General features: G+C 45.2%; 1 protein-coding gene across 3 annotated transcripts in view; it reads left to right on the forward strand.

Annotated features, from left to right (window-relative positions):
- Positions 1-532: 532 nt before the first annotated feature.
- The window catches only part of kif6 (kinesin family member 6), a 53,322-nt gene continuing 29,265 nt past the window's right edge, over positions 533-24,589 (forward strand). For all 3 annotated transcript variants that reach the window (XM_030357235.1, XM_030357237.1, XM_030357238.1), the window contains exons 1-10: positions 533-712; positions 2,193-2,302; positions 3,796-3,870; positions 7,395-7,542; positions 8,380-8,489; positions 10,526-10,655; positions 14,108-14,314; positions 14,943-15,083; positions 15,464-15,550; positions 21,988-22,091. In XM_030357235.1, coding sequence (XP_030213095.1) covers positions 626-712; positions 2,193-2,302; positions 3,796-3,870; positions 7,395-7,542; positions 8,380-8,489; positions 10,526-10,655; positions 14,108-14,314; positions 14,943-15,083; positions 15,464-15,550; positions 21,988-22,091 — 1,199 coding nt within the window. In that variant the 5' untranslated portion in view covers positions 533-625. The remainder of the gene's footprint in view (positions 713-2,192; positions 2,303-3,795; positions 3,871-7,394; positions 7,543-8,379; positions 8,490-10,525; positions 10,656-14,107; positions 14,315-14,942; positions 15,084-15,463; positions 15,551-21,987; positions 22,092-24,589) is intronic.

The raw sequence follows: 24,589 nt of genomic DNA on the forward strand, positions 1-24,589 counted from the left end.
CCCACGTGCTTATGCACAGACGTGCACAATTGCACATGCATGACTTTACTGACTGTTGAACACACTTTCTACAAGGATAGATCTTCACACACACACACACACACACACACACACACACACACACACACACACACACACACACACACACACACACACACACACACACGCGCGCTGACACAGGTGTGACACAGGTGTGACACAGACACATCCACTTGCATGTACAGAAACGCACACACACCCACGTGCTTATGCACAGACGTGCACAATTGCACATGCATGAGTTTACTGACTGTTGAACACACTTTCTACAAGGATAGATCTTCACACACACACACACACACACACACACACACACACACACACACACACACACACACACACACACACACACACACACAAAAACAGCCTGTTTATGGGATAGTCTACTCTATTGGAACGTTTTCCCACTTTTTTGCAATTTCTAATTCAACCTCCAAATCCGTGCATCTGCAGTGGGCAACCCCTACCACGGCCACGTGACCCGCCTCCTAGCAACAGCGTCCAACAAAACAACCTTGCTGCTGATTCAAACCTAACATGGTTAACAAAAGCAATTCGACTGTTTATTACCCAAATCTCTAATCCGATGGCCGGCATGGCAGAAAAAGGAACGGTGAAAGAGACGATACAGATATTTGCTCGTGTGAAACCCACCCGGGAGGAAACAAGTAAGGTAAGTTGGCCAACGTGGTCGATAGTTTGAAACACCTGAGCGGCGGAAACACCTCAACATCCACAAATACAGTCATAACACGTGAACAATCCAACACTTTTGACCTTATATTGGTTAATGGTAAATGGACTGCATTGATACAGCGCCTTTCTAACCAGTGGCCAGTCAAAGCGCTTTACCATATTGCCTCACATTCACCCATTCACACATCGGCGACGGAGTCAACCCTAAAAGGCGACAGCCAGCTCGTCTGGAGCAGGTAGGGTGAGGTTTCTTGCTCAGGGACACCTCGACACTCAGCTAGGAGGACCCGGGGATCGATCGAACCAGCAACCTTCTGGTAAACCCGCTCTACCTCCCCACATGCCGCCCCCCTTAATAATGTCTAGTTCTAGTTCACTGCATTTTTTTGCGTTCAGTGTTCAGAAGTCCTAGGGATGCACAGCAGGTGAGCGCCCTGAGGTGGTAACGTCCCGTCTGTTATGCGGTACCTCTTAACAAGCGGCAGGTCCTGACGATAACATCAGATCTGATGCCAGTGATTCAGGTGGCATCCGGACACTATGTAAAAAACAAACAAACATAGGGCGGGGGATCTTAAACATATGTTTCAAGGCAACACATGACAGATATGAGGGTTCAATAATGCCCAACCTCTTCTCCGCCCTTAGGGGTGAAGTGAAAGCGTATTGATTCTGTCTTCTGTCGTTTGTTTTCTTACTCCCGGAGGAATGGTTTGGGCTCTATTGAGTGGAAGTAATTTAAGGGCTTGTCTGTCTAAACAGGGCTTGTCTGTCTATCTAGTGCACTGAATACAACTTTTCATTCACTTTATTTAGTTATGATATTACAAATGTATTCTTTTTTTTTTGGACGAATGTATATGTATAAATACTTCTGAATGTAGTCTATATCCACGAATATCCAGCCCTGTGTCAAGGTCTATTGACTACCATATTTCAGCTTGTTGAGGTTGTTGCAGTAATATATAGCCGCATGGCCACCATGCAATAGCACCCACAATAGAATACACTTTTCTCCATTCTTTGGTCAAGAAGAATCTATCTATACTCCCAGACTGTTATTTGAGCCTGCGCTGTTACACACCACAGATACACACAAAAACATACACATGCACTATTTCCACATGCATGCATTCCTTGCTGCAATACAATTCATCCACACTCACCACTTTGCAAAAGTAGAATTAATGAGGTCTGTTCACTGCTAAATAAACATCCATATGGTGCACATTCTCCGAATAGGATTAAATCAACGTTATTCAGGCATACATATCATATCATAACAGCATAATCTAAAAACGACTTTATACTGCAAATGTATTTATATTCATTTGAAATGGTCTTGCATACCATGCAAAACAAATGATTTGCGTTTGGATACATTGTTTTAGAGGGAAAAGCATTACGTAAACATGGCTTGAGTCCCTATGTTTGACTGTTCTCTCTGGCTCCCTCAGGTGTACTCTGTGAACAATGACGAGGCAGCAGGTGCTTCTGTGGAATTTGTGGTGCCCAAAGACCTGGGGGATGGTTACGTTAACAACAAACTGGAGAACTACAAATTTAGGTCAGTTTTGTTTTGTTGTGGTCTACTCACTCTCTCTCTGAAATATAGCTGGGTGTAACGCAGACTCCAAGTTAAGTTTGCCAAAAAATTGGATAACGCTAGTAAAAAAACCGAAAAGACAGCTTTGAAAAAAACAAGTTGGGTGGTTCTGGAGTCGTTTTCGCACAAAGGAAGGGGGTGTGTAGCAAACTAAGAGGGTAGTGGCTGTGTAAGTACTCTTTCCCATGAATAATTCATCCAGCGAGCCTGTCATAGAGAGGCCAGAACATCTGTTGGAGGCTGGTGGTGAACAGTGGAGACGTTCACTGGGCAAGGCCCCTGGCTGCCACACAGCCCTACGTTCACGCAGAGGAAGTCAGACGCAGGGGACACCGAAGGCCCTCGGAAAGGCCACAGGCTCTTTAAAAATAGTCAGCCGGAGGTTCCCGTGTGTCCCTACGCTATCGAAAATAAAATGTCCACATTTAACAATTTCCTACTTCCATCCGTCTTCTCATCTTCTTCCGTGGTGGAATAATACATTGCAGGGTGTGCCTGGCCTTTAAGGGCCCAATGACTAAAGAGTTCCTCTCCCACTTAGGAGTGGCAATGAAGCCCTGCTCTGTGTTCTTGTTCTGTGGTTAATGCTGTTTGACATTGGAGCTGAACCAGCAACATGTGGTTCAGTTAAATATTATGGTCATAGTTCCCAAAGTAAAATTATTGGAGTAGGCTGTATGTCATTTTCTCCATGGAATCGAGGGAAGTCCATTAAAGAGAACCCAACCCCACCAACACACCTGTTTGAATCAGGGGACTCCCTTTAGTTCAAACACATGCAATTTTCGTGCATGACATCTGATTGGCTGAAATGGTTACCTGGTTACATGCAGGAGGATTGAAGGTACGTGTCACAGGGGACCCCTACCCCAGAGCAAAAAATATCCTATTAGCATGTTTTAAAGGCGCGGCCAGAGGGGCTCTGTTCTCCTTTAAATGAAACTCACCTCTTAAACAACTTATTTTAGATGAAAAGTTATTTAGTGAGTTACTTTGTAGAAGCTATGGCTTGATTCTGTTTCACATCTACACTTGATTGCCTAAAGTCGGAAAAAACACAAGATGGCATGTGGTCTTAAATTTGATGTTAGCCCTTCATGGGTTCAAACCATACTATTGTATGAGTTACCCGTTATCTGCCGTTTATGGCTTTGGGTTACATCGATCAAACATTATGGTTCCCCCCTCCCCCCACCCTCCATCATTGTATTAAGTGGGAGTGTATTGGGCAAGAGAGAAGAATCCTGGATGGCATCTCCCTGAATGAAAAGAAAAACACTTTTTTTCTTAATTTTGATAGTCGGTGGGGTCTAGCTCAAACAAGGGGTTTGGTTTGGCTTTAATTGGCTGGCTACAATGAAGTAGTGAATTATTATGAGGAACTGCTCACAAATACATTAAACAGTCAAGTCAGTTCAGTTGGACATTTGTGTGATCTTTTATTTGACATCTAGGTTCCGGAGGGTGTTCGATCAAACTGCTGGTCAAGAGGAGATCTTTGAAACCATTGCTCAGCCAGTGGCAGACAGGTAACGTTGGTGTGTCTTTTGTTTTTCATTCGATTTGTACCTCAATGTGTCTTTTGCCCACAAACCTCCCTATCTCTGACTCAGAAAATGTAACTCAAGTGGGGCAGACCCATATCCACTGGTCCTCTGTCAGTGGTGGCCTAGGGCAAGACCACACATATTGTACAGGCCTGCCTGGTTGATGGCAAGACAGTAAAGCTTGAGCTTACTGTAAAGTGGAAATGGAAGGAGTCAGTGATTTTATTGTTCTTGGCCCCACTTTCGACAGTCAAAACCACTAAGTGGACTGGGCATACGTCTGGGGTGGCACACTCTGACATCTCGTCTCAGTACAGCAGCTGCTCACCGGGCTAGGCGATGGGGCACCACATGCTGAGTGCTAGTCCTAGTAAACAGTCTTGTCCTGTAGCTCAAGAGGTCCAGCTTATGCTTTCTACCCATGCTTGTCGTGATTCAACAGCGCCGTATGGACTAGTTGAATCAGCCCAGTGAAACATCTGGGGGTGGGAGGTGCCTATTGAACCTCAAGTACCCTTCCCACCAGTTTCTAGCCCCAAACTCAGGAAAAGTGCGTTCTTTGTTTATACTTTTTGAACAACCAAATACTGACCATCCACAAGGCCTCACCGTGGCACCATGGCACCGTTTAGTGTTGCAAGATTGTTATGGTTTGACCGCAGTTCACACTTGGTTTCCACTCGGTTTCCACTCCCATCCCAGCGACAAGAACTGTAGTGGTGCTTGACAAAGGTTTGCCCCTGCCCAGAGGTTAGTCTAAATTAAGATGTACTTCTGAGAGGGAGAAACACAGCTGAGAAGAGGGGGGAATTTAACTTGTAATTTCCTGTGATCAAATGGTGCTTTTGATTGTACCATGTTTTTTCTCTCCCCCCCCCCCACCCCCCTCATTACTATGTGGACTTTTTGTATCAGACCCCACAGACTATATGCACTATCGCTATTATGGGATATATATATAAACATTGTGAGATGTTTCTAAATCAACTGTCTTAGGAGGATTAGGATAACTTTGACCTAACTTAGTCTTGTTTGCTATCTTATGATCTCTGTGATCTTTGCAAAGTCAGCCTTCTTTGAACAGGCAAGGCAACCTCTTTGTTGTAGCAGATGGTTCACATGACGACCTGGAGTCACAGTTTAGCATTGTCATTGATCAAGATCTTGTGGTTCTTTTATTTTGACTACGTTGTCCATAGCCCTGAAGGGGTACAGGTGTTTTATGTAGTCAGGAAGATACGAGAGAAGAGATAGTTTAACATTACTTCATTACATGTCAGGTCCTTGCATCCTTTTGAAGGATGCAGGTTCACGTAGGGCAGAAGTAATCGAGCCTTGATTATCCAAAGCACGGACAAAGTTATTCTGGGTGTTCAGATCCTGTTTCCTACTGCAATGTTTCTTTCAAAGAATATGAAAGCAATAGGCCTGTCCCCCAGGCCTTGTGTCCTTGCCGCAAAGGGTTTTGAGATTTTCAAAGGCATTTTAGTTTGTGTTTACATTCAGCAAAATTATACAAGAAGCTGGTTTCCCGTCATTCCCGTTTGATTTCATGGTGTAATTCGGCCTTTGTTGATATTGGAATTGTACCAATGACAGTAGCAAATGTGGGTTGCAGTTATCAAACCAGAATCTAAATTGGATTGACAGACAATGATTTTCCTAAAGCCCCCGTTGTCAAGAAACATTCAGAGTCTAGTCAGTAATCATTTTTAATAACAGCATTTTGACTGCCATGGTATCAGCCGTCTGTGGAGGCAGAAAGTCGTCTGTTCCCTTTGGTGCAACCAACATTACGCCCGTCAGCTCGTAATGTTGGAAAAACATAGATATAGATATTACATAGATGTATCAATAGATAACAAATGGAGGTCGGAAAGGGTTCCACTTACCGCATTGCATCCCCCTTAACCTATTCAACAACCTCCCCAGATAATGCTAGACTGGAGAGTTAGCCTGAATTGCAATCCTTTTCTTCACACATTGGCTGAATCTGGAGGGTGACCGAAATCAATGTCTGGGAAATTTCGGAAAAGGAACATGTGCACCTTCTATTCTGTGCATGTTGAGGTCAGGACTTTCTCTTACAAGCAATGTTGGCCATCCAAGGTTGTTGTCACAACAACCTTTGGAGACTTTTTAAACTTTTCTTTTATTTGACTCCTACCAGAAAAACTTTTAGGCTGGACTTGTATGCCTCCACAACACACGCACACGCACACACACCGCACACATAACCGATAATTCTTGAAACCAAAAATCTGCTCCGGTACCCTTGACCAAGCGTTTTCCAGTCTCCAGGAAGGCTGATGTGTAAACAGGAACAAGCATTGGGAAACGCCCATGCCCGAGCAGCCCATGTCCAGGCCGCATCATTAGCGTTGACATTAAAGCTAAACACTGACTCCATGGCTACTTCACTGGCACTGCGAATCACCGCCATGACTCATGGCGCGGATTAAGTGGCTTCCAGGCGGGCCGTCCAAGTCAGGAAAACACGCCTTTTTATCAAATCTGACAGAAGTTTTTTGGTTTCCCTGCTACACTCGTACAAGCGGGGTGTGGAATAGCATAGCGCAGAATAAGGGAAAGCCGCGCACCACTCAACTACTGGGTTGGTTGGTCCACGTTGCATTAGAAATAACTGGAGCCCTGGATCGTGTGTGTGTGTGTGTGTGTGTGTGTGTGTGTGTGTGTGTGTGTGTGTGTGTGTGTGTGTGTGTGTGTGTGTGTGTGTGTGTGTGTGTGTGTGTGTGTGTGTGTGTGTGTGTGTGTGTGTGTGTGTGTCATGAAAAATACGAGGAGATGATATCTGTTTGATTGAAATTGTCGAGAGAGAGAAACAAGCAGGGATTCTCCCCTTTACATTTTAGGGCCTTTAGCAGACGGTTCACACACGCAATCACACACCAGCCATGCAACGCGACATCCAGCTTGTCAGAAGCGGTTAGGACGAGCCGAGAATCAAACTAGCAACCCTACGGTTATGGGTTACCTCACTCTACCGCCTGAGCAAGGCCAACCCCTTTCAATAAAGATAGGCAACCTTAAAGCGGCCAATCTCGCTTATCAAGCAGCAACACCAGCCCACATTAGCAACACAACATGTTTCTCCTATGACATCTAGTGTGGTACTGTGTTGCTCACCTCTCTGACGTATGGGCTCAGAGAAGGCCGTGTGGCACTTCAATGGCACAATGTTTTTTATTTTTTTTTATTTTACATTGTTAAAGGTTTCTTCTTCACATAGCATGATGACTACTAGCCTGGCAGGTGCACTGAGTGCTCGGCACACCACAAAGTGCGTATGTGGATGCTGAACTCCCAGAGGACCAGAGTCAAGTTCATCTGGTTCATTCCAGATATTTCAAGATATTTACTATCCTTTTCCACAGTGGAAGGAAAAAAACACAACATCACTCTGCAGCTTTCAGAACAATTTCCGCAGCCCATATTATTTTGTTCTATTTGTTTGTGTGCCAAATGTGTGTGTTCCTCTGTGTCAGAGTGTTGGCCGGCTACAACGGCACCATCTTTGCCTACGGCCAGACGAACAGTGGGAAAACCTTCACCATCACCGGAGGGGCTAGGAGCTACGGCGACCGTGGGATTATACCCCGCACCCTCTCCTACCTGTACCAGCACATCATTCAGGTCAGCACCCGAGCTTGGATGGCTGATTAAGTTTCAGTGGGTTTCAGACGAATTAACCCTCTTGTGATTTCAACACTGCGTCTTCACAGTGAGGAATCTTCCAAGAATGATGCGTCGGACTCACTTTAAGGGACCTTAAAAAAGAAATCATGTACTCAGAGAGAGCTCTTGCAGAGCTTCTCTCCATTCAGCAGATCTGAACCTGATCCTGCTTACTTATATATTCACATTATATACATTATTCATTGAGCAGACAAAGTAAGGTGAGGTGGAGCAAACCAAGCACAATACCCGTTATGTTCTTTTGTTCCTAAAACTCCTGCTGTTTGTGCAACAATCCAAGTGCTCTGTTGCCAAACTATTGCTCGGTGAGCCTCAAGGACCAATATTCTAGACAATGGGGAGAAAAGGAGTCTTTGAAAGAGAGCTGGGAATCCTATTTGATGTGCGTGCTCTGCAGCTGTTTGCCACATGCAGCACAAAGCTTTATATGACCGTTTGAGGAAATGGTTTGATTTATTATCTGGTTGATGATGTGCTGTGTGTCTAAAATAGTTGGATTTATACCTTAATAAAGTCACCTTTCTCAAAATACTCTGAGATTACTTGTAGTGTTCCTTTTGCTTCTTTCCATTCAAGTGATTTAGTGTAAACTTTACTGCAATAACTGATTTCTACTAGTATTTTTTTTTGTATGAAAATCACCCATAGCAGATGCTTTATCGAAAGCCACTAACAATAATGTATACACATATATACGACAAAGTCAACCTTGCAAGTTTTAGACTCACAGCTTTAGTTTGAATGCACTGTAAACGATTGTCCCCATCGTTATAGGACAGCACCATGGTCTACACCACCCACATCTCCTACCTGGAGATATACAACAATGTGTGCTACGACCTTCTGGACCGCCAACTTGAAGCATGCAGGCTAGAGGACCTACCGTCAGTATTTTATTATGCTATTCTTTTTTCACTTTTTTATCTCCATTAAGAATTTCTGAATTTATCTTGGGATCAATAAAGCATCAATCTATCCATCCATCTATCTATCTATTTATCAGTATATTAGCCCTTGCGGGGTATAAACATATCTATACATTACAACGTGACATATATAATCGCGTTGAAAATGGATCACAGTTAGATGATCTTCAACCCAGTGCATGACAGCGAATGCTTTGCATTTTGGTCAAAAATAAAGATCCCTGCTAGCACCGTTGTTCCACTGTATTCATGTAGCCCTATCCTTGAGCAGGTCAGGGGCAGGGCTACATGGCACAGGCGTCGCTGTGCGGTCAAACAGGGAGGCCACACGGCTGGTATTTACCGTACGGCTGCTGACTGCCCGCTGACATAATCACGGTGTCGGGACACCAGTGGCTGTGGCCGACCCCGGGCCTCTGCCACCGGAGCGGACTGCAAGCTGATTGTGTACGGAAGCATTTATTGTGGCCATCCACGGCTGCGTCCTTCAGAACACTTTCGGCTGGGTTTCTTCTTGTGTTTCTGTTGTTTTTTCTAACCCTGTGCCTTCCTTTCTTTCGTTCTATGGCTTTGTATGTTCTTTCGTTCTTCCTTCTTTCCATCCACCTTTTGTTCCTCCTGTTCTCCCAACCTCAGCCTCTCCCTTTTTCTGGGTTATATTTGCAATCTTCTGAAATTAGATTTTGGATTGAAAGCGTTTGGTATATATATATATATTTTTTTTTTCATGTCACCATCACAATTTATAACCTTGATTTCTATTTATTTTTAAATTCTAAAGTTGCTTCTCTCCTTATGCGACAGATTGAGCCTGAGGCTTCCATTGCCACAAATGACAGTCTTCTGGAAATAGACAGGGCCCGTTGTTGACCATGTTGTGGCCACGCTTGCTGATTCAAGGAGAAGCTGTGGCAACTGTCAAATCTGGCATTTCCCTGTCCGTCTGTTTCACCTCTCTTTTTTTTTTTTAGCCCTCCTCTCCGGCTTTTCCTTCCATTAGCAACATTCCGATTTGGCTTTCAAATGGTGGACCCAAAAATAATATAAACAATGCATAAATAATATACACTGTTCTGCAGAAACAGCTTGATCAGGCACCGGAGCTCCGGCACTCTATTGAGACTATCGATTGCCCGCCTCTCCCTTAGCATGTGGTGGAGATGTTTTGAAGATGTTTTCCAGGCCTTCTCTCTGTCTGCACGTCAGCGGGAGAGCTTGGGAGGTCTGACTGTATGTATGGCAGCATCACACACAAACCATGTGTCCTGCATTGACACCCACAGTTTCCCCGTGATTCCCGATCGTGTGATTCATTGTCTCTTTTTTGATACAGAAATTGACATTTTAAAGGTTATTCCCATCACCTGAAAATGGGGACAAAAAGAGATGCATATGGGACAGAATTGACATTCGTCTGAGAAATGTTAATGACGTTTTGTTCAAACCATTCCAGAGTCTATCTTGTCTTTGTTACTCACAGCTGTTCTCCAGTGTATGTGTGTGTGTGTGTGTGTGTGTGGGGGGGGGGAGGGGATGGCCTTAGTTGACAACAGAAGGCAGTAGCCACACAGGTTATAGCATTTTCGCTTCACTTTAACCTAAAGGATTGCAGCCCAACTCCCATGAATATTTTCGGAGAGAGCTGAAGATTGCTTCATAAAAGTGAGCCCCGTTTACTACCGAGCTGTGATTCCCACCCTCCAGACGGATGGAGAACATGTGTCCAACAGAGCTCGTATCGAGCCGCACACAGGGCTTGTTTTGGGACTGAGCACTGGTTAAGGTGTGCATTGTCATCCATGGTTAAGCAGTATAGATTGGCCTGCCTTTCATTGTAGAAAATTTTAACGATGACTAAAAAAGTGTACAAAATAAATCTTTAAATGTTTATCGAAAATGTTTAAGCTCAGGATATAGTTATAGTATTATAGTTATAGTATTCTGACATAATAACTGTATCTGATTATTTTCTGATTTCTATGGTTTCTTTTCAGTACGGTAACAATCATGCATGACTCTGAGCAGAATATCCAGCTCAGGAATCTGTCCATTCAGCAGTCGGCCAATGAGGAAGAAGCCCTGAATCTTCTCTTCCTGGGTGACACTCATCGTATGACTGCAGAGGTAAGTGGAAACATCGGCCTTCTGGAAAACATCAGCATAATACTTCTATAAAACCTTTTTAATCCTCTGAGGGAAATCACGTATGATGGTAAAGTACTGGCCAAATGGAAATTAGCCTGTGCTCATATTGAAGACATCTAAAGAAATATACATTATTACCCGTCCCATGAGATCAATCTTACAGTACTTTTGAATTGTTCTGTAATATAATCTTTTTTTAAATAATCTTTTTTCCCTGGTAAAACCCATTGCCCCTACTATAATTGACTGTATATGCTTGAGTGGTTGTTATGAATGCGCTTGCTCCTCTACTTTCCAAACAGATTAGAAATCTGTGTGTTCGGTCGAGGCCCTGCAAAGTTAGGTTTGGGACAGTTGTGTTCACCTTGTTTACGGTGTATACCAGTCAGTTTATTTGTGGGTATATAAAAAACAATGAGGCGAGTCATCGGTTTTGAATCACAGATGGGCATCTTTTTTTACATTTTGGTTGACTACTGCAAATTTGTTTCAGTTTAATGCGGTTGGAATAGTCCTGCCATGAATTGAAGCCACCCTGAACCAAATAGTTGTGTTTTGGGCTTCTTGTAAACTTGTCAGTGCAACTTGCTCAGGGTTTTCCGAGCTTTTGAAACCAATCCCGCAGCGTATATCATGATATTTCACCTCAAGCGTCACTTATCTACCAAATGCTTAATCCCTTCAGCTAAAACAATGTCAATACTGTCCGAAACCTTACTACCAAGAGGACCAAGAGGAGCACTGGGATTGACCATCACTGTCCAACCCCAGGGCATTTTGTTCCCGGACAAAAACACACTCCCTGCTTGTTACATAAGACTATTGACCAAAGGGTTCTCAGTGCCTAGAGGTCCAGTGGGGAATCCTCCGCAGCCCACGCCTTACTGATCTGTGAAAACAACTCCCACCCCGTGGAGCTCTGGGGAGGACGTTGGGGGACAATCTGGGCTGAAGCCTCTTCCCGGGGGACGTGCTCCTGCAACCAGAGACTCCTCTCGTTGTTTGCTCAGGACGTGGGTGTCGAGGTCCACGCGGAGGAGACAGAGGAGCAGCCACACTTCAGTGTGTCATCAACGATTCCACACGGACGTCCAATGGACCTTGGTGCCGGATCGTTTGTGTGTTTACTGCTTTCCAGGTGGAGGGAATCATGAGCACATTTTTTCATTGAATTTCTTGCTAAGGGACTCCTTGAGCCTCCTTCCTCCCCCTCCTCCTCCTCTGATGTATTTTATTGGAGAGGAATGACATCTTCTGAACCTTCTTCTAGCCTCCCCTGGAGACACTTCCACTCATCTGGTTATTCCTTTATCCTTCATTGTTCATCCGCCCTCCTGTTTATCTTTCACCTCGTCCTGGACCTTTTCCTCCGTCCTACCCACACGATATCTAGCCGTGTGTGTGTGTGTGTGTGTGTGTGTGTGTGTGTGTGTGTGTGTGTGTGTGTGTGTGTGTGTGTGTGTGTGTGTGTGTGTGTGTGTGTGTGTGTGTGTGTGTGTGTGTGTGTGTGTTATCATGTTTGACCTTGATGTCTCACTCCAGTGGAGAGGTGCATTTGACCATAAAGTAGGCTAGCCCATTGTTCTTTTAATTAATTCTGCATATTTTGTTTCTAGTATGATTGGGCAACTAGTCTTTAAAGCATATATAATTTGTACATAAACATGCAGGAAAGGTATTATGGGCAAGTTTAAAATCGTCATTTAGTTGATGAAAATCCCAAGACATCTGTTTTACTACAAGTGCGAAAAACACATGATTGGCTGCTGAGAGAATTTCACAACAATGGCATTTTTGATACAAACTGACAGCTTTAAGCTTTTTTTGCTGTGTTGCTACATTTGCTCCAAATACTGTTCAGCATTTGTTTAAAGTGAAATTCAACTACATACGCCATGGACCAAACATTTCATCAAAGAACTAATTGGAGTCAGCCCTATAGGGCTTGGTAAAGTTGACCAGTTAATGGAATTGAACAGGTTGTTGCTGTTGCTTTGGGGCTTGATGTACGCATGGGGAATCTATTGACTTACTGGCTGGAAAACTACTAAATAAACAAGGGCAGGGGTGGATTTCAATACTTTTCTCGTGTTGGAAATAAGCAGTCAGTCATAGCCATTTGTGCCCCAATTGCAACCAAAGCTTTTATAAAATGTATTTCCTTATCTTGATCAATTATCAAGCCTCCCCTAAGTAGTCATTGTTGTCTTCACCTCAGGCTATGAGTTACTGGTGGACAAGTGAGGGGTGGTGAACAATTAAGGGAACCTGGAAGAAGGAAGGAGGAGACGGGGGCGGGTAAAGATACCGAATAATCTCTCATGAGCTGTCGAGACCTTTGATAGGCTAGAGCTGCTTGCACAATAAACCCAGCCGCAAGTCAAGGATTGAGCCCCACTTATAAAAAGTGTTCTTCGGCATTGTGTTTTGTATGCCTGATCTTCTCATGACGGCAGGGGAATAGAGCCAATCCTGCATCGGTGATCATTGGCTGAAGACCATTTGTCTCAATATATATGAAAGACATATTTTAATTCATCAAAGGATAATGTGAGATACACGTTTCATTATGTTTCATTATGCAAATAAAAAGCAAACGCCGGTCACAATACTTGTCCATCCCAACCAGAAATTAAAGGACATTTAGCTGCTGTTGGAGGGTTTGGACAGGGTTTCCCTTTCTCAGCATAAGTTACCCCACCACCACCATTACCACCACCACCCTGATGATGCTTGTTTTGTTTGGGGGGGGAAAGGGATGTGCGGGATGAGTCACAGGAGACTATATATGTCTCTGGTGCCTCACCCGGACTTCTACTGTTACATAGAAACATCTGAAGATCAACCCCCAGTGTCGCGGTCAAACAGTCTACATCTGTTTACTCTTATTGGTCACACATGCTCATGGCTTTGATCTGGTCAGAACAAAACCCTGGATGCCAAAAATAGTCACTCTAATACGGAAAGTACCTTGGACAAAGAATAAGAATTCCTTCAACTGTCAAACAGAAATAGTATGGTGTTCGTAAGTTTGATCATTATCCTTGTTACACATTTCTGCACAGCACATGAGAAAATGACGTTCCTCTGCTCTTTAAAGAGCCAGTGAACCCAAGAGTATATAATGATTGTCAACATAGTAATCTGTTCCATTTGATCAGTTGCTGTAATGAGTCCCCAATTTAGAATAATAAAAGGGGTAAAATCCTGTTTTTTTCCAACTCCCTAAAACACTATGTGAAAGTTGCGCTCTGCTGTGACGCAGGTGGCGTTCTTCTCCTGACGTCTGAATGCTTTTTTTAGAGGCACTCAGACCTACGCCAAGACCAAGAGGCACCGGTGGCGCGCTGTGCGTGGAACGTGTGGTATAACATCAAGGTGTGTGTTTTTATTTAATTCTACTACCTTTCAATCTTCGCCTCGTCCCACAGACCCTCCTGAACAAGGCGTCCACGCGCTCCCACTGCATCTTCACCGTGTACCTGTGCGGGCGCCAGCCGGGCTCCGCCACTGTGCGGCGCTCCAAGCTGCACCTGGTGGACCTGGCCGGGTCGGAGAGGGTCAACAAGATGGCCCTGGGGGGCCAGCTGCTGACCGAAGCCAAGTACATCAACGTCTCCCTGCATTACCTGGAGCAGGTAGCCGGAGGATTCTTAGAAAAAAGGCGTGATACCCATTATTTATTTGCATGTGTCCTTTTATATTATATAGTATATAGTATAGTTGAGATTTATGAAGATGGGAATATTTTGAGCATATTGTAGAGGTAGAAAATGTATACATAAGGCAATAATGACCAATTGGCTCAATGTTGGTGGGTAAAAGAAAGAATTCAGCCAAGAACAGAAGAAAAATCTAATCCAAATTAGTTTATAATGAATGTTATGATATGCCTACATGTAGCTGTAAGTCATTCCGATATTCCCTGTTCCAGTCTACATTAATCAAACACCCTCTTCCTGACATAAATATAACTTAATTATGCATTAGGAGAATATGCTTAACACATTTTCAGTTCTGCCGTGATTCAACTCCAGATCCATAAATCCCAGCCATAATAACTTCACTTTGATTTATGGTAATCCAAACATCGATATCTGTCACAAAGACGTGTTGGAAAACATAACCACACATGTCTCTATTGCATATCATTATGATGCAATCATGATGGATCTTTTATTATACATACGGTATATGTTATTTCATTTACATCCGTTCTCTCGGCCACTCTTTCCTTTCAAATGTTGTATTTACAACCCTTTCCAGGTTATCATTTCGCTGTCGGAGAGCCGCGCCCACATCCCCTACAGGAACTCCCTGATGACCTCGGTGCTGAGGGACAGTCTGGGGGGCAACTGCATGACCACCATGATCTCCACCATCTCCGTGGACAAGACCAACCTCAAAGTAAGGACGCACACCACCCACCATCGGCCCCTTTCCAAAGAAAGCTCACGGATGAGTAATAATACGAACTGTCGTTTAGCATAGAGTTTATGAAGGGCTAAATTGGCGGGAGCTGTAGCGAAAAGCTAAGTGCAGACGATTACAGTCAATACGCAACCAATTTAATTTTCGAGCTTTAAATACATGCAAAATCAACATCAATAAAAAATGGCAATTATGACTACAACAAACTGCTACTAACAAGATGACATCTGCTCAGATTTAAATTCCTTTTTATTAGTACTTAATTATTTAACTGATCAAATTAATGAGTTGATTGACCCCTGACCCACACACCTACCAACCCGTACTCCCACTGCTGTCTGGTGTGTCTGCTGTAGGAGTCCATGTCCACATGCCGCTTCGCACAGCGCGTGGCTCTCATCAAGAACGAGGCTGTGCTGAACGAGGAAGAGGACCCTGTTCTGGTACAGACACACACACACACACACACACACACACACACACACACACACACACACACACACACACACACACACACACACACACACTAGACAAATCCCCAGACACACACACACCAGCCTTCATACCACAAGGCAGTGACGTAATCTACCATCAGTTGCCCCCGCCAGAGTCTGCTCATGGCTTCCAGACCTGAAGCTGATCAGTCTGTATTAAAAGAGAGGATCCATTGGTTTCACTGAGCGTAACCCACCGTGTCCTCAAGAAACCCGCCCCCTATCCCCCCGCCCTTCCATCCATCCAACCCCTTTTTACAATCCTCTTCAATGGGTTCTGTTCCAATCCCAGACGGGTCGGTTCCAGTGATTGGCGACAATGGCCGGGCTCCATGTTTCCATGAGCTGACGAGCCCGTCCGTCGCATGCTATTTACACCGCCCTCACGCTCTGTTAGCATTCTGCCTCCCTCTTGTTTACACGCCCCGCGACTCTGTTATGGCAGGTCCTATCCCAATACCTCAAGACTCCTCTGAGCTGCACCCAGCACCAGATGAGTTTGTATATGCATGTCGAACACACACACACACGCACACACACGTGTATGTACACACACACACACTTGTAAATACACACACACACACACACACACACGCACAGGCACACACACCGGCACACGCACTGACACATGCATGAAGACACTTGCGCACACACACATCCAATGTACAAAACGCACACACACACCCACATGCTTATACACAGACGTGCACATGCATGAATGTACGGACGCAGTCACACGCAAGCACGCGCTGACACATGCATGCCCGCACTTGCGCACAAGCACACACACATCCACTTGTATGTACAGAAACGCACACACACCCACGTGCTTATGTACGGACGTGCAAATAAATACATGAATGTACGGACACAAACCCACACACAAACCATTCATATACAAACACGGAGAGACAGACAGACAGACAAAAAGACAGACACGCATGGACATACACACACAAACACACGCACGCACATAAGTCCCCAGCACACACAGAATGGAAGCATTTATGAACGTACTGGCAAACTTTCAGTGCTTAAAACAAAGTCAGACTGAACAAAAAATGTGTGATCTTTACTTCAGAGGTCTCGTATATATTTCTCTCACATGCCTTGTATGACTCAAAATGAGATTTATTTCCTCGTGGTAATGCTGTGTGAGTCGTGGTCGAATCACGTCACAATGGAGGTCGTAACAGCAGGACCGACTTAAATAGGGGAATTACAAGGTCAGTTACCAGTAGCCACACTTCATTAAACACCTATTCCAGCGCCACGTTTGTAGGGAGGAGAAACGCTTCGCTCACGTTTCACTGGTGTTTCACATTTCAAGCCATACTCAAACTGCAGTGAGCAATGCATCCGCGGACTCAGACTGTGTCAGATTCTACCGCTGTGCTTCGGCCAAAAAAAAATAAAACGTGACCAAACAACCGCCACCGCGACCCCGATCTCCAGGCCTCTCCTGGAGAGACTTTTCTTGGCACGCCAGGAGATATTGAGTCGCCAGTCGTCATCATCATTATACCCTCTCCTGATCCTCCAACACGGGCCCGCCGTGCCCGGGGGCTGCTACTGTGTAGCTGCACGGGGGCTTGGCTGTTCTACTTGCAAACCCTGCAGAGGTATTTTTAAGAGAGTCTGCGGCCTCGACCAGTAATTGTGCCGGTGTCTGGCAGCTTCCCGTTCGGGTCCGGGCCCGGTTACGGCTGTAGGCAAACCGTTAAGCATTCACGGGCAAAGCTCCCCGTCTCGGTTTAGGGCTTATTTGGTGTGCTTTTAATTTAGTCTCTCTCTCTCTCTCTCTCTCTCTCTCTCTCTCTCTCTCTCTCTCTCTCTCTGTCTCTGTCTCTGTCTCTGTCTCTGTCTCTCTGTCTCTGTCTGTCTCTCTGTCTCTCGGTTATTGGGGGGAAAAAAGCAGCTTGCAGTTTGCCGAATGATGTCACCAATTCTGGTCTGGGCGGGGGATGCGGGGCAACGTTCAATAAAATGCCAGGTTCTTTTTTCTTTCCTGTCTGAAGCGATGCAGTCTCCTTGTCTGATCTGACTCAGATCAAACTATTTGTTTATTTGAGGTCACTTTGGAGCAGCCATCTCCCAGCCAGATGGAGGCCCCCCCCCTGGCACCTTGATTGAGCCACAGCGCTGCTCGCAGGGTTATACAACGGGCCTCCTTCAAAGGGAACACGACACAGTCCCTTTAAACGATCGGCAGGTATGTAGGCTACGGGCCTCCACCCCGGATGAAACATATTTTAACCAGGGAACCATCACGCCTGGCTGGCGGCTGGAGTGACCCCAGGGCCACGTACACAGTCAGTGCAAGGGCCACACCGCGTCAGGCTGCCCGTGTCTTCTAGATGTGCTAAAGCAACTGCTAAGCCTCCCCCCTCCAGTCTAGACTAACCCCCCCCCCCCTCCCCTTGACCTGCCCTCCCTCCTCCGACCCCGAGGTTCAGAGGTGACGGGTGGCCGTGGTCTTGGGTTCTAGATACATGCACATGTCCAATACAAGCTGCACCCCACGGAGGGGATTCAGACCTGTCTCTTTAGTGCTGCTTTCAATACAGACCCCACCAGGAGGAAAGAGAGCTAGGTTGTTGGCAAGATGTGAAACGAATGATCATTTATATATCTTACTAAGACCTGTCAACAGGCATTACAAAACAGTATGTGTGTTTAAAGCTCTACTTCAACTTTTCTGGGCTTTATCAACGCCACGCTTTTATTGAAGTGGAAATTCATATCGCGTTGGGGGAAAAAAATCGAAATTGTGCTGCTACACTTCACTCCAAATATGCTCCCTTGTGAAAATGGAGCCGACTATATGGTGCCGCCGGCTCACTGTTGGTAGGTGGTCTGGATTACCAGCTTCCTTTCAACGCCACTCACCCCTCGTCCCCTAAACTGTCAAGATAGTTGGCCTCACGTGGGGGTCTCATGGGTTTACACAGTGGCTGGGTGACCCTCTTGAACCTGGGCCCTACTCTTCACTCTATCTATAGCTCTCTGTCTCACATGCACACACTCCCACACACGAGCATGCCAACACACACACACACACACACACACACACACACACACACACACACACACACCACACACACACACACACACACACACACACACACACACACACACACACACACACACACACACGTGTCACATGAATGTCCTCCCTTCTCCAGCTCATCGTCAACTCTAGCTTGTGGGAGGTAGAATGCGATTCCTCGAGCACTACACAGAGTCTTAATGATGCCACACGCACACACGATATCCAGCCATGTCTGTCGATTAGGTGGTTGGGTTGGAGGAATTGCCTTTGGGTATAGGTAGCAAAGCAAACCCCTGCCCTACTCTCCACACAAAGGGTTTCCGTAACTGCGCAATAATTGTGAGCGGTGCAGAACGTACAACATTCATCTCAAATGGCTTCATGTCGTCAGTGTAATCTGCATCTGTACTGTGGCCTTTTGTTTGAACAGGATTATCTGCTATCAAAAATCACAGGCATCAAAATGATCCTTATTATTTGCAAATATTATGTTGTTTAGAAAATAGCCTGCTTCCAACTAGCAATGAGATACTGCAAAAGGGCTTTCCAAAAGAGCCGTTCATGTCCCGGTGATTTCAGCTGAACCCGGGTTTTCTTCGATTTTCTCACCAAGCCACCCTGACCTAGCGCTGCAATGCGATTGGCTGACATCATGTGTCACATGGCCTGAGACGGGCTTTATTCCTAGCATGTGGTGGTCCCTGGCGCTGCAGTGGCACTGTGTGGCTTGGGCCCTCTGAAATAGACTGCAACTTAAAACTGCATGTCCAGCGGCCAGCGGTCTGCTAACAGCTGGGAGCATTACATCAGGCTGGCTCTTCTGAACGACACTAAGGGAGGGGCTACGGGCAGAGGTAGGCATCTAGGAAGGTCAATGCCTATAGAATGCAACACGGGCTGGATTAGCCATGAAATGTGCCCTAGACTCGGGGACTCTTAACTAAAACCTTGCAGTTTCTTTTCAAGAACTGGGGGGGTTGTTTGACTGTTTCTGTGTTTGAGAAGGGGGCACTCGGCGGCCGGTCGTTACTCTGCTAAACTTTGTCTACTTTGTTTGACCTCTGACCTTGCGTAAACCCTCTCTGACCCCATGGCTCCCTAGCGACTGAGTGTCAGGAGTGTCGTTGAGTCTGGCATTCAGCTGCCACCTTCCCACTGGTTTAGTTGGTCCACCGAGACAATCCTGGGGCTGGCAGTGGTTCTGTCCTTAGGATGTGTGGTCGTGAAACCAGATATGCCGTGCCATCATTTAAAGAGAACGAGGTAAAACTGTCCTTCTTGTGAGAAAACCCAGACACTAAAAATAATATTACCATAACAACTAAATACTTTTAAAAACCTGTTTGCCTTGGTTCCATAAATTAATTTAATTCCCTCGATGAGTTAGGTCAAACCTTATATCAAATTAAACCCATGCGGGAGCATTTCATCGTTGGGACCACGAGTTGTTTTTTCCATCGATTTTGGCAACGAGGTCATTGCACCACCACACCGCACGGCTTTTTACAACTTGTCGTAGTTATTAAAATATCCCGGTAACATGCAATTTGAACAATAATACTGGTGGTGGCTGGCAGACCGCAGTGTTTTGATAGTCCCCTCCTCACCCACGGTGTTCAGGCGCAGCCTCGCATGCCTTCGAGACGTGTTACCCGAGAGAGTCCGGGGCCCGTGCTGGCCTCAGAGCCAGGGAGCGCAGTGGGCTGCCTGCACTCGCATCAGACAGCCATAGGTCAAGCGGTGGGGTCCACCTCTAGCTGCTGGACGTGGACCCAAGGCAGAGGGCCTGCGGCTGGATCCTCCTCACTGGGGGTTAAAGTCCTGAACCGCGCACTGACCGGCACAAAGCTAATCAAGAGATAAACAGAAGAGCTACAGATGGAAGAATACAAGGTCTGGGTTCTAACAATCCCTGGCCGAGGGATTGTTTCTTGTGTTTATAGAAAAACAATCAAGGGTCTTGTAAATAGGAGCCAATCACTTGTTTTGCAAACCTGCTTGTGCAGCACTTTATTTTGCACAACAGATTTTCGTTGTGCTTTGATTGTTATCCGATTCACTCATTGTCGCTGAGTGGATGTGGTCAAAAAGTGCAGACCTTAATAAATTCCTTTTTGTAATCGATTGATGTATTGATATTGAGTGTTGTCAGCAACAGAATCATTACTGATACTATTTGCACTGGAACTTTAATCAACTATCAAGAACTGGCTTATCCTCAGAGTCAGACTTACTATAGCCTTACTATAGTCAGTCAGACAACATTCTCTCCACATATTGACCTCGCCAGCCGCACCTACCCCTTTAACCGGGGCCAAGAAAAGATCTGTGGCACCAGATCTCATCAACAAAGATAACGTAGATTTGATGACCCTGGATGCAGATGCTTTGCTATCTTTGGAAATTATTCCTTAGATCTTCAATGGCTCAAATGAGTCGGCCTAGTTTGTGCAGATATTTCAGGTTCATTGAGGTTCATTACCAGCACTCAAGGACTTCTTTTGGAACTTGTGCAGAGTGAAGCAGGCTGGGAGCATAGTAACGTTAGGGTTTGTGGGGTTAAAAAAAATCCCTGGAGCCGAATGGGTGGAATCCCTTTTAATTCTTTTTTCAACATAGCCTTCTAAAAAGTGGCCTGTCGTCACACTGTCTCTTCTCGGATCATGGCTCTGACGTTAATGCACATTCTTGCTATATCACACTCGTTCTTATTTCTTTATGAGAAGATGGCTATCTACATACCTCTCTATAGACGGCCGTAAGTGCCACTGTCTGGTTCTTGGTGAGCGGTGTCTTTTTTTTTAACAAACATGCAGTAACTGGACACGGACGGCGGTTACCGACGGCAACCTGCCCACTGGCTGAGTGCCCTAGAGCCTTCACAAAACACTTGAACATAGATGGGAGCCCGATGAATTCATGCGCTGCTCTGTGCCACCGGATATGCTTAATGCTATGTTATGGTGTGCTATCATTAGCTTCCTGTGTTTCTCGCTGAAGCATCCAGTTGCCTGGAATCGCTCAGAGTTGCCCTCAAAATGAATCGGAGATATAAAGCCACAAAAATATTTTCAGGAAGATTCGGTCATCCACTGGCATCAGCTTTCTGGTGTGTGTGCAATTGGCTATTGCATACACACACTGGGCAATATTTTTCAATTTCAACTTTTTATGCCGCAGAAAATATTGAACATTTATCCTATTTGTGCTATAAGCTACAAATGTGTGTGTGTGTGTGTGTGTGTGTGTGTGTGTGTGTGTGTGTGTGTGTGTGTGTGTGTGTGTGTGTGTGTGTGTGTGCGTTTGTGTGCTTTTATTTCCGTGTCCATCTCAGCTGATTGCCCGCCTGAAGAGGGAGAACCAGTCCCTCAGGGATGAGCTTGCGATGGTAACGGGAGAACCGAGACAAGAGCAACTCACTCAGTACGAGATCCAGAAGTAAGTCAACCACCCACCATGTGCTGTCATTGTATGTTCTTGTTCGATTGTGTGTCCTTTTTTACTTTTGCTAAAAATCTAGAATAAAATATCTATCAGAACCAGAGAAAGCTTCATTAGAGTGTGTTCTGGGAAAGAAATGCTAGACAAGCCAAGGCAGTAAAGTATCGGATATAGAGAGTACAGTCAAGAATGGCCTCTACAATGTGCCGCAGGAGTTTTAACTTTCGTTTCTTTTACTTCTTCCAAGAAAATGTCATTTTGTGCTGCAGTTCCCCCCCGTCCAGAACACAACCCACCTCAGACCCCCAGTGAGAGACGAGATGGGATCTCCTTTTGTCCTTTTGTGGAGGGTGTTCGTTCGTGCCCGTCACTCTTACGACCAGGATAATTTCGTATAATTATTAGACCTTGACGATAACAGTTTATTTTTTGTGCTACAGAGTATATATTGGGTAGTCAAAGGAATAAGACTAAAAGGAAAAATATTAAAAACAACTGCCCTAACCAGTTGCCGGCTTCATGGGGGTTCACCTTGGAACGGCCATTTCTCGTCATGGTCAAAGAGGGGTTGATATATTAAAAAAAATGTAGCAACCGCGCAAATGTATGAACCGCGCAATATGTTTTACATTTTTTCTTATTTACTAAAATGAGGGCATCTCTGATCCAAGCCTCCACTACTTTATTGGTTGGTTTAGACCCCTACAGTTCCAACTACAAAATGTAAGTGCATTCCCAGCCAGCTGCCCCTTTATGTTAGGTTGTAGTCATCTATTAAAAGAGACAAAGTAATCGCTTTATGTAGCACAAGAAGACTAAATGTAACATACGTGACAAAATGAAGAACAAGTAAACCAATGAACTTTCTCCCACTGAAGCATCTTTCCAAAATAGATGCGTGCATCTGCCACTATATACTCTCCTGAGTGCTTCCAAAAAAACATAGAAGACCGTGTAGCCTGAAACTCATACCAGGCAGAGTTATAGACAATAGCAGTGAACAGCATGAAAGGAAAAAATACAGTTAACCAATATAAGCAAGTGAGATAAGGGGTGTTGGACCAAAAATAAAGGCAGCATGAGAGCTAATGACCTATAGTGCCGTCAACGCCGGATGTAAGCTGTTTTAGGAAAGTCCAAGGCTTTATCTGCGGCCTGATTCAGTAGTCATTTAAACGTGATTTACGGCCAATAGTCATCCTTCCATGGAGCAACGGGGGTCGACAGAAACAAACTACCGGTATATTATATTATATTAAGTATAATGAACATGAAATCAAATAAAACTGCACATTGGATTAACAGATTTTTGCTGCGGCCTAGCGTAGCTACGGGAAGCGTGACCTCACTCCACCGTGTTCAGCCTTTAGTTGGTTTCCACGTCAATTCACAAGGCTGTGTGCCACTGCATCGCAGCCAGGCCTCCATCATAGTTAAAAGTGTTCCCCGCTGGCCCGTGCTCCAGCCAAGAAACCATTTTTGTGCTTAATTTTAAATTCTCCTTCCCTCCACATAGAACCGGGAGCCACGTTTATTCCCCATGCGTCGTTCAAGGCCAGGTATTATCCAGCGATGGGGCGCTCTCTCATCCAGGACGTCCCGTCTCCAGCGTTGAAGTCTTTAAAACTCCCCCAAGCACATCCGCACAAGGATAGCCTTTTAAAACCATTAACCCCCTTCCACTTCATTGTGCTTTACTCATCAGGCAAACTCGGAGCGACTCTGAATGATGTCTGCCATCACCTTCTTTCGGTGTACATGCTTATTTATTTGTCATTTTGGGGAATACGTTTCTAGGGACTGCATGTGGCAGCAGATCAACACCCTGACCTATAAATGTATTTCTCATCAATGTTTGCTGCATCCTCTCCAATCTTCCACCCCTGTTCTCTTGATCCAGATAGGGCAGTGCACGGGAGTCTGCTTCTGCTGTATATATGAAATAGAGACTCAGGGCTCTGGAATGAGGACTTTGGTCATCATTCCTCTCGTTGTTCAGTTGACCGTCGTTCAGTCATTTGTGGAATTTGAGCTGAACAGGTCATGTAAATACTATGTTCTTCTATTCCCTCTACAACATAGAACCCAAGCTTGTTCTTTGTTCCGCGGAACTCATCGCATGTCTTAGCTTACCGCCATTTGGAAAAACGATTGAGTCCTGGTTCCGTATGAAAGATGGTGGTTCCTTTCTCTGTAAATATTGTGCATGGCGTTACAGGGATCCCCTCTCTCTCTCTCCACCACACACACACACACACACACACACACACACACACACACACACACACACACACACACACACACACACACACACACACACACACACACACACACACACACACACAAATTCTAGCCTTTTTTTATCATCAGGGGCCCCCCCGTGACAGCTCGCAGGGCCCTGAAACAGGAGCAGCGCGTTTGTTTTGAGACCCCGGCACATGTAAACGGCGGTGGGTTTTCCAGGGTGGCGTGCGGCGGCGAGATGAAGGACCGAG

Source organism: Gadus morhua, chromosome 5, assembly GCF_902167405.1.
Source record: "Gadus morhua chromosome 5, gadMor3.0, whole genome shotgun sequence".
In the NCBI taxonomy this organism is placed as follows: domain Eukaryota; kingdom Metazoa; phylum Chordata; class Actinopteri; order Gadiformes; family Gadidae; genus Gadus; species Gadus morhua.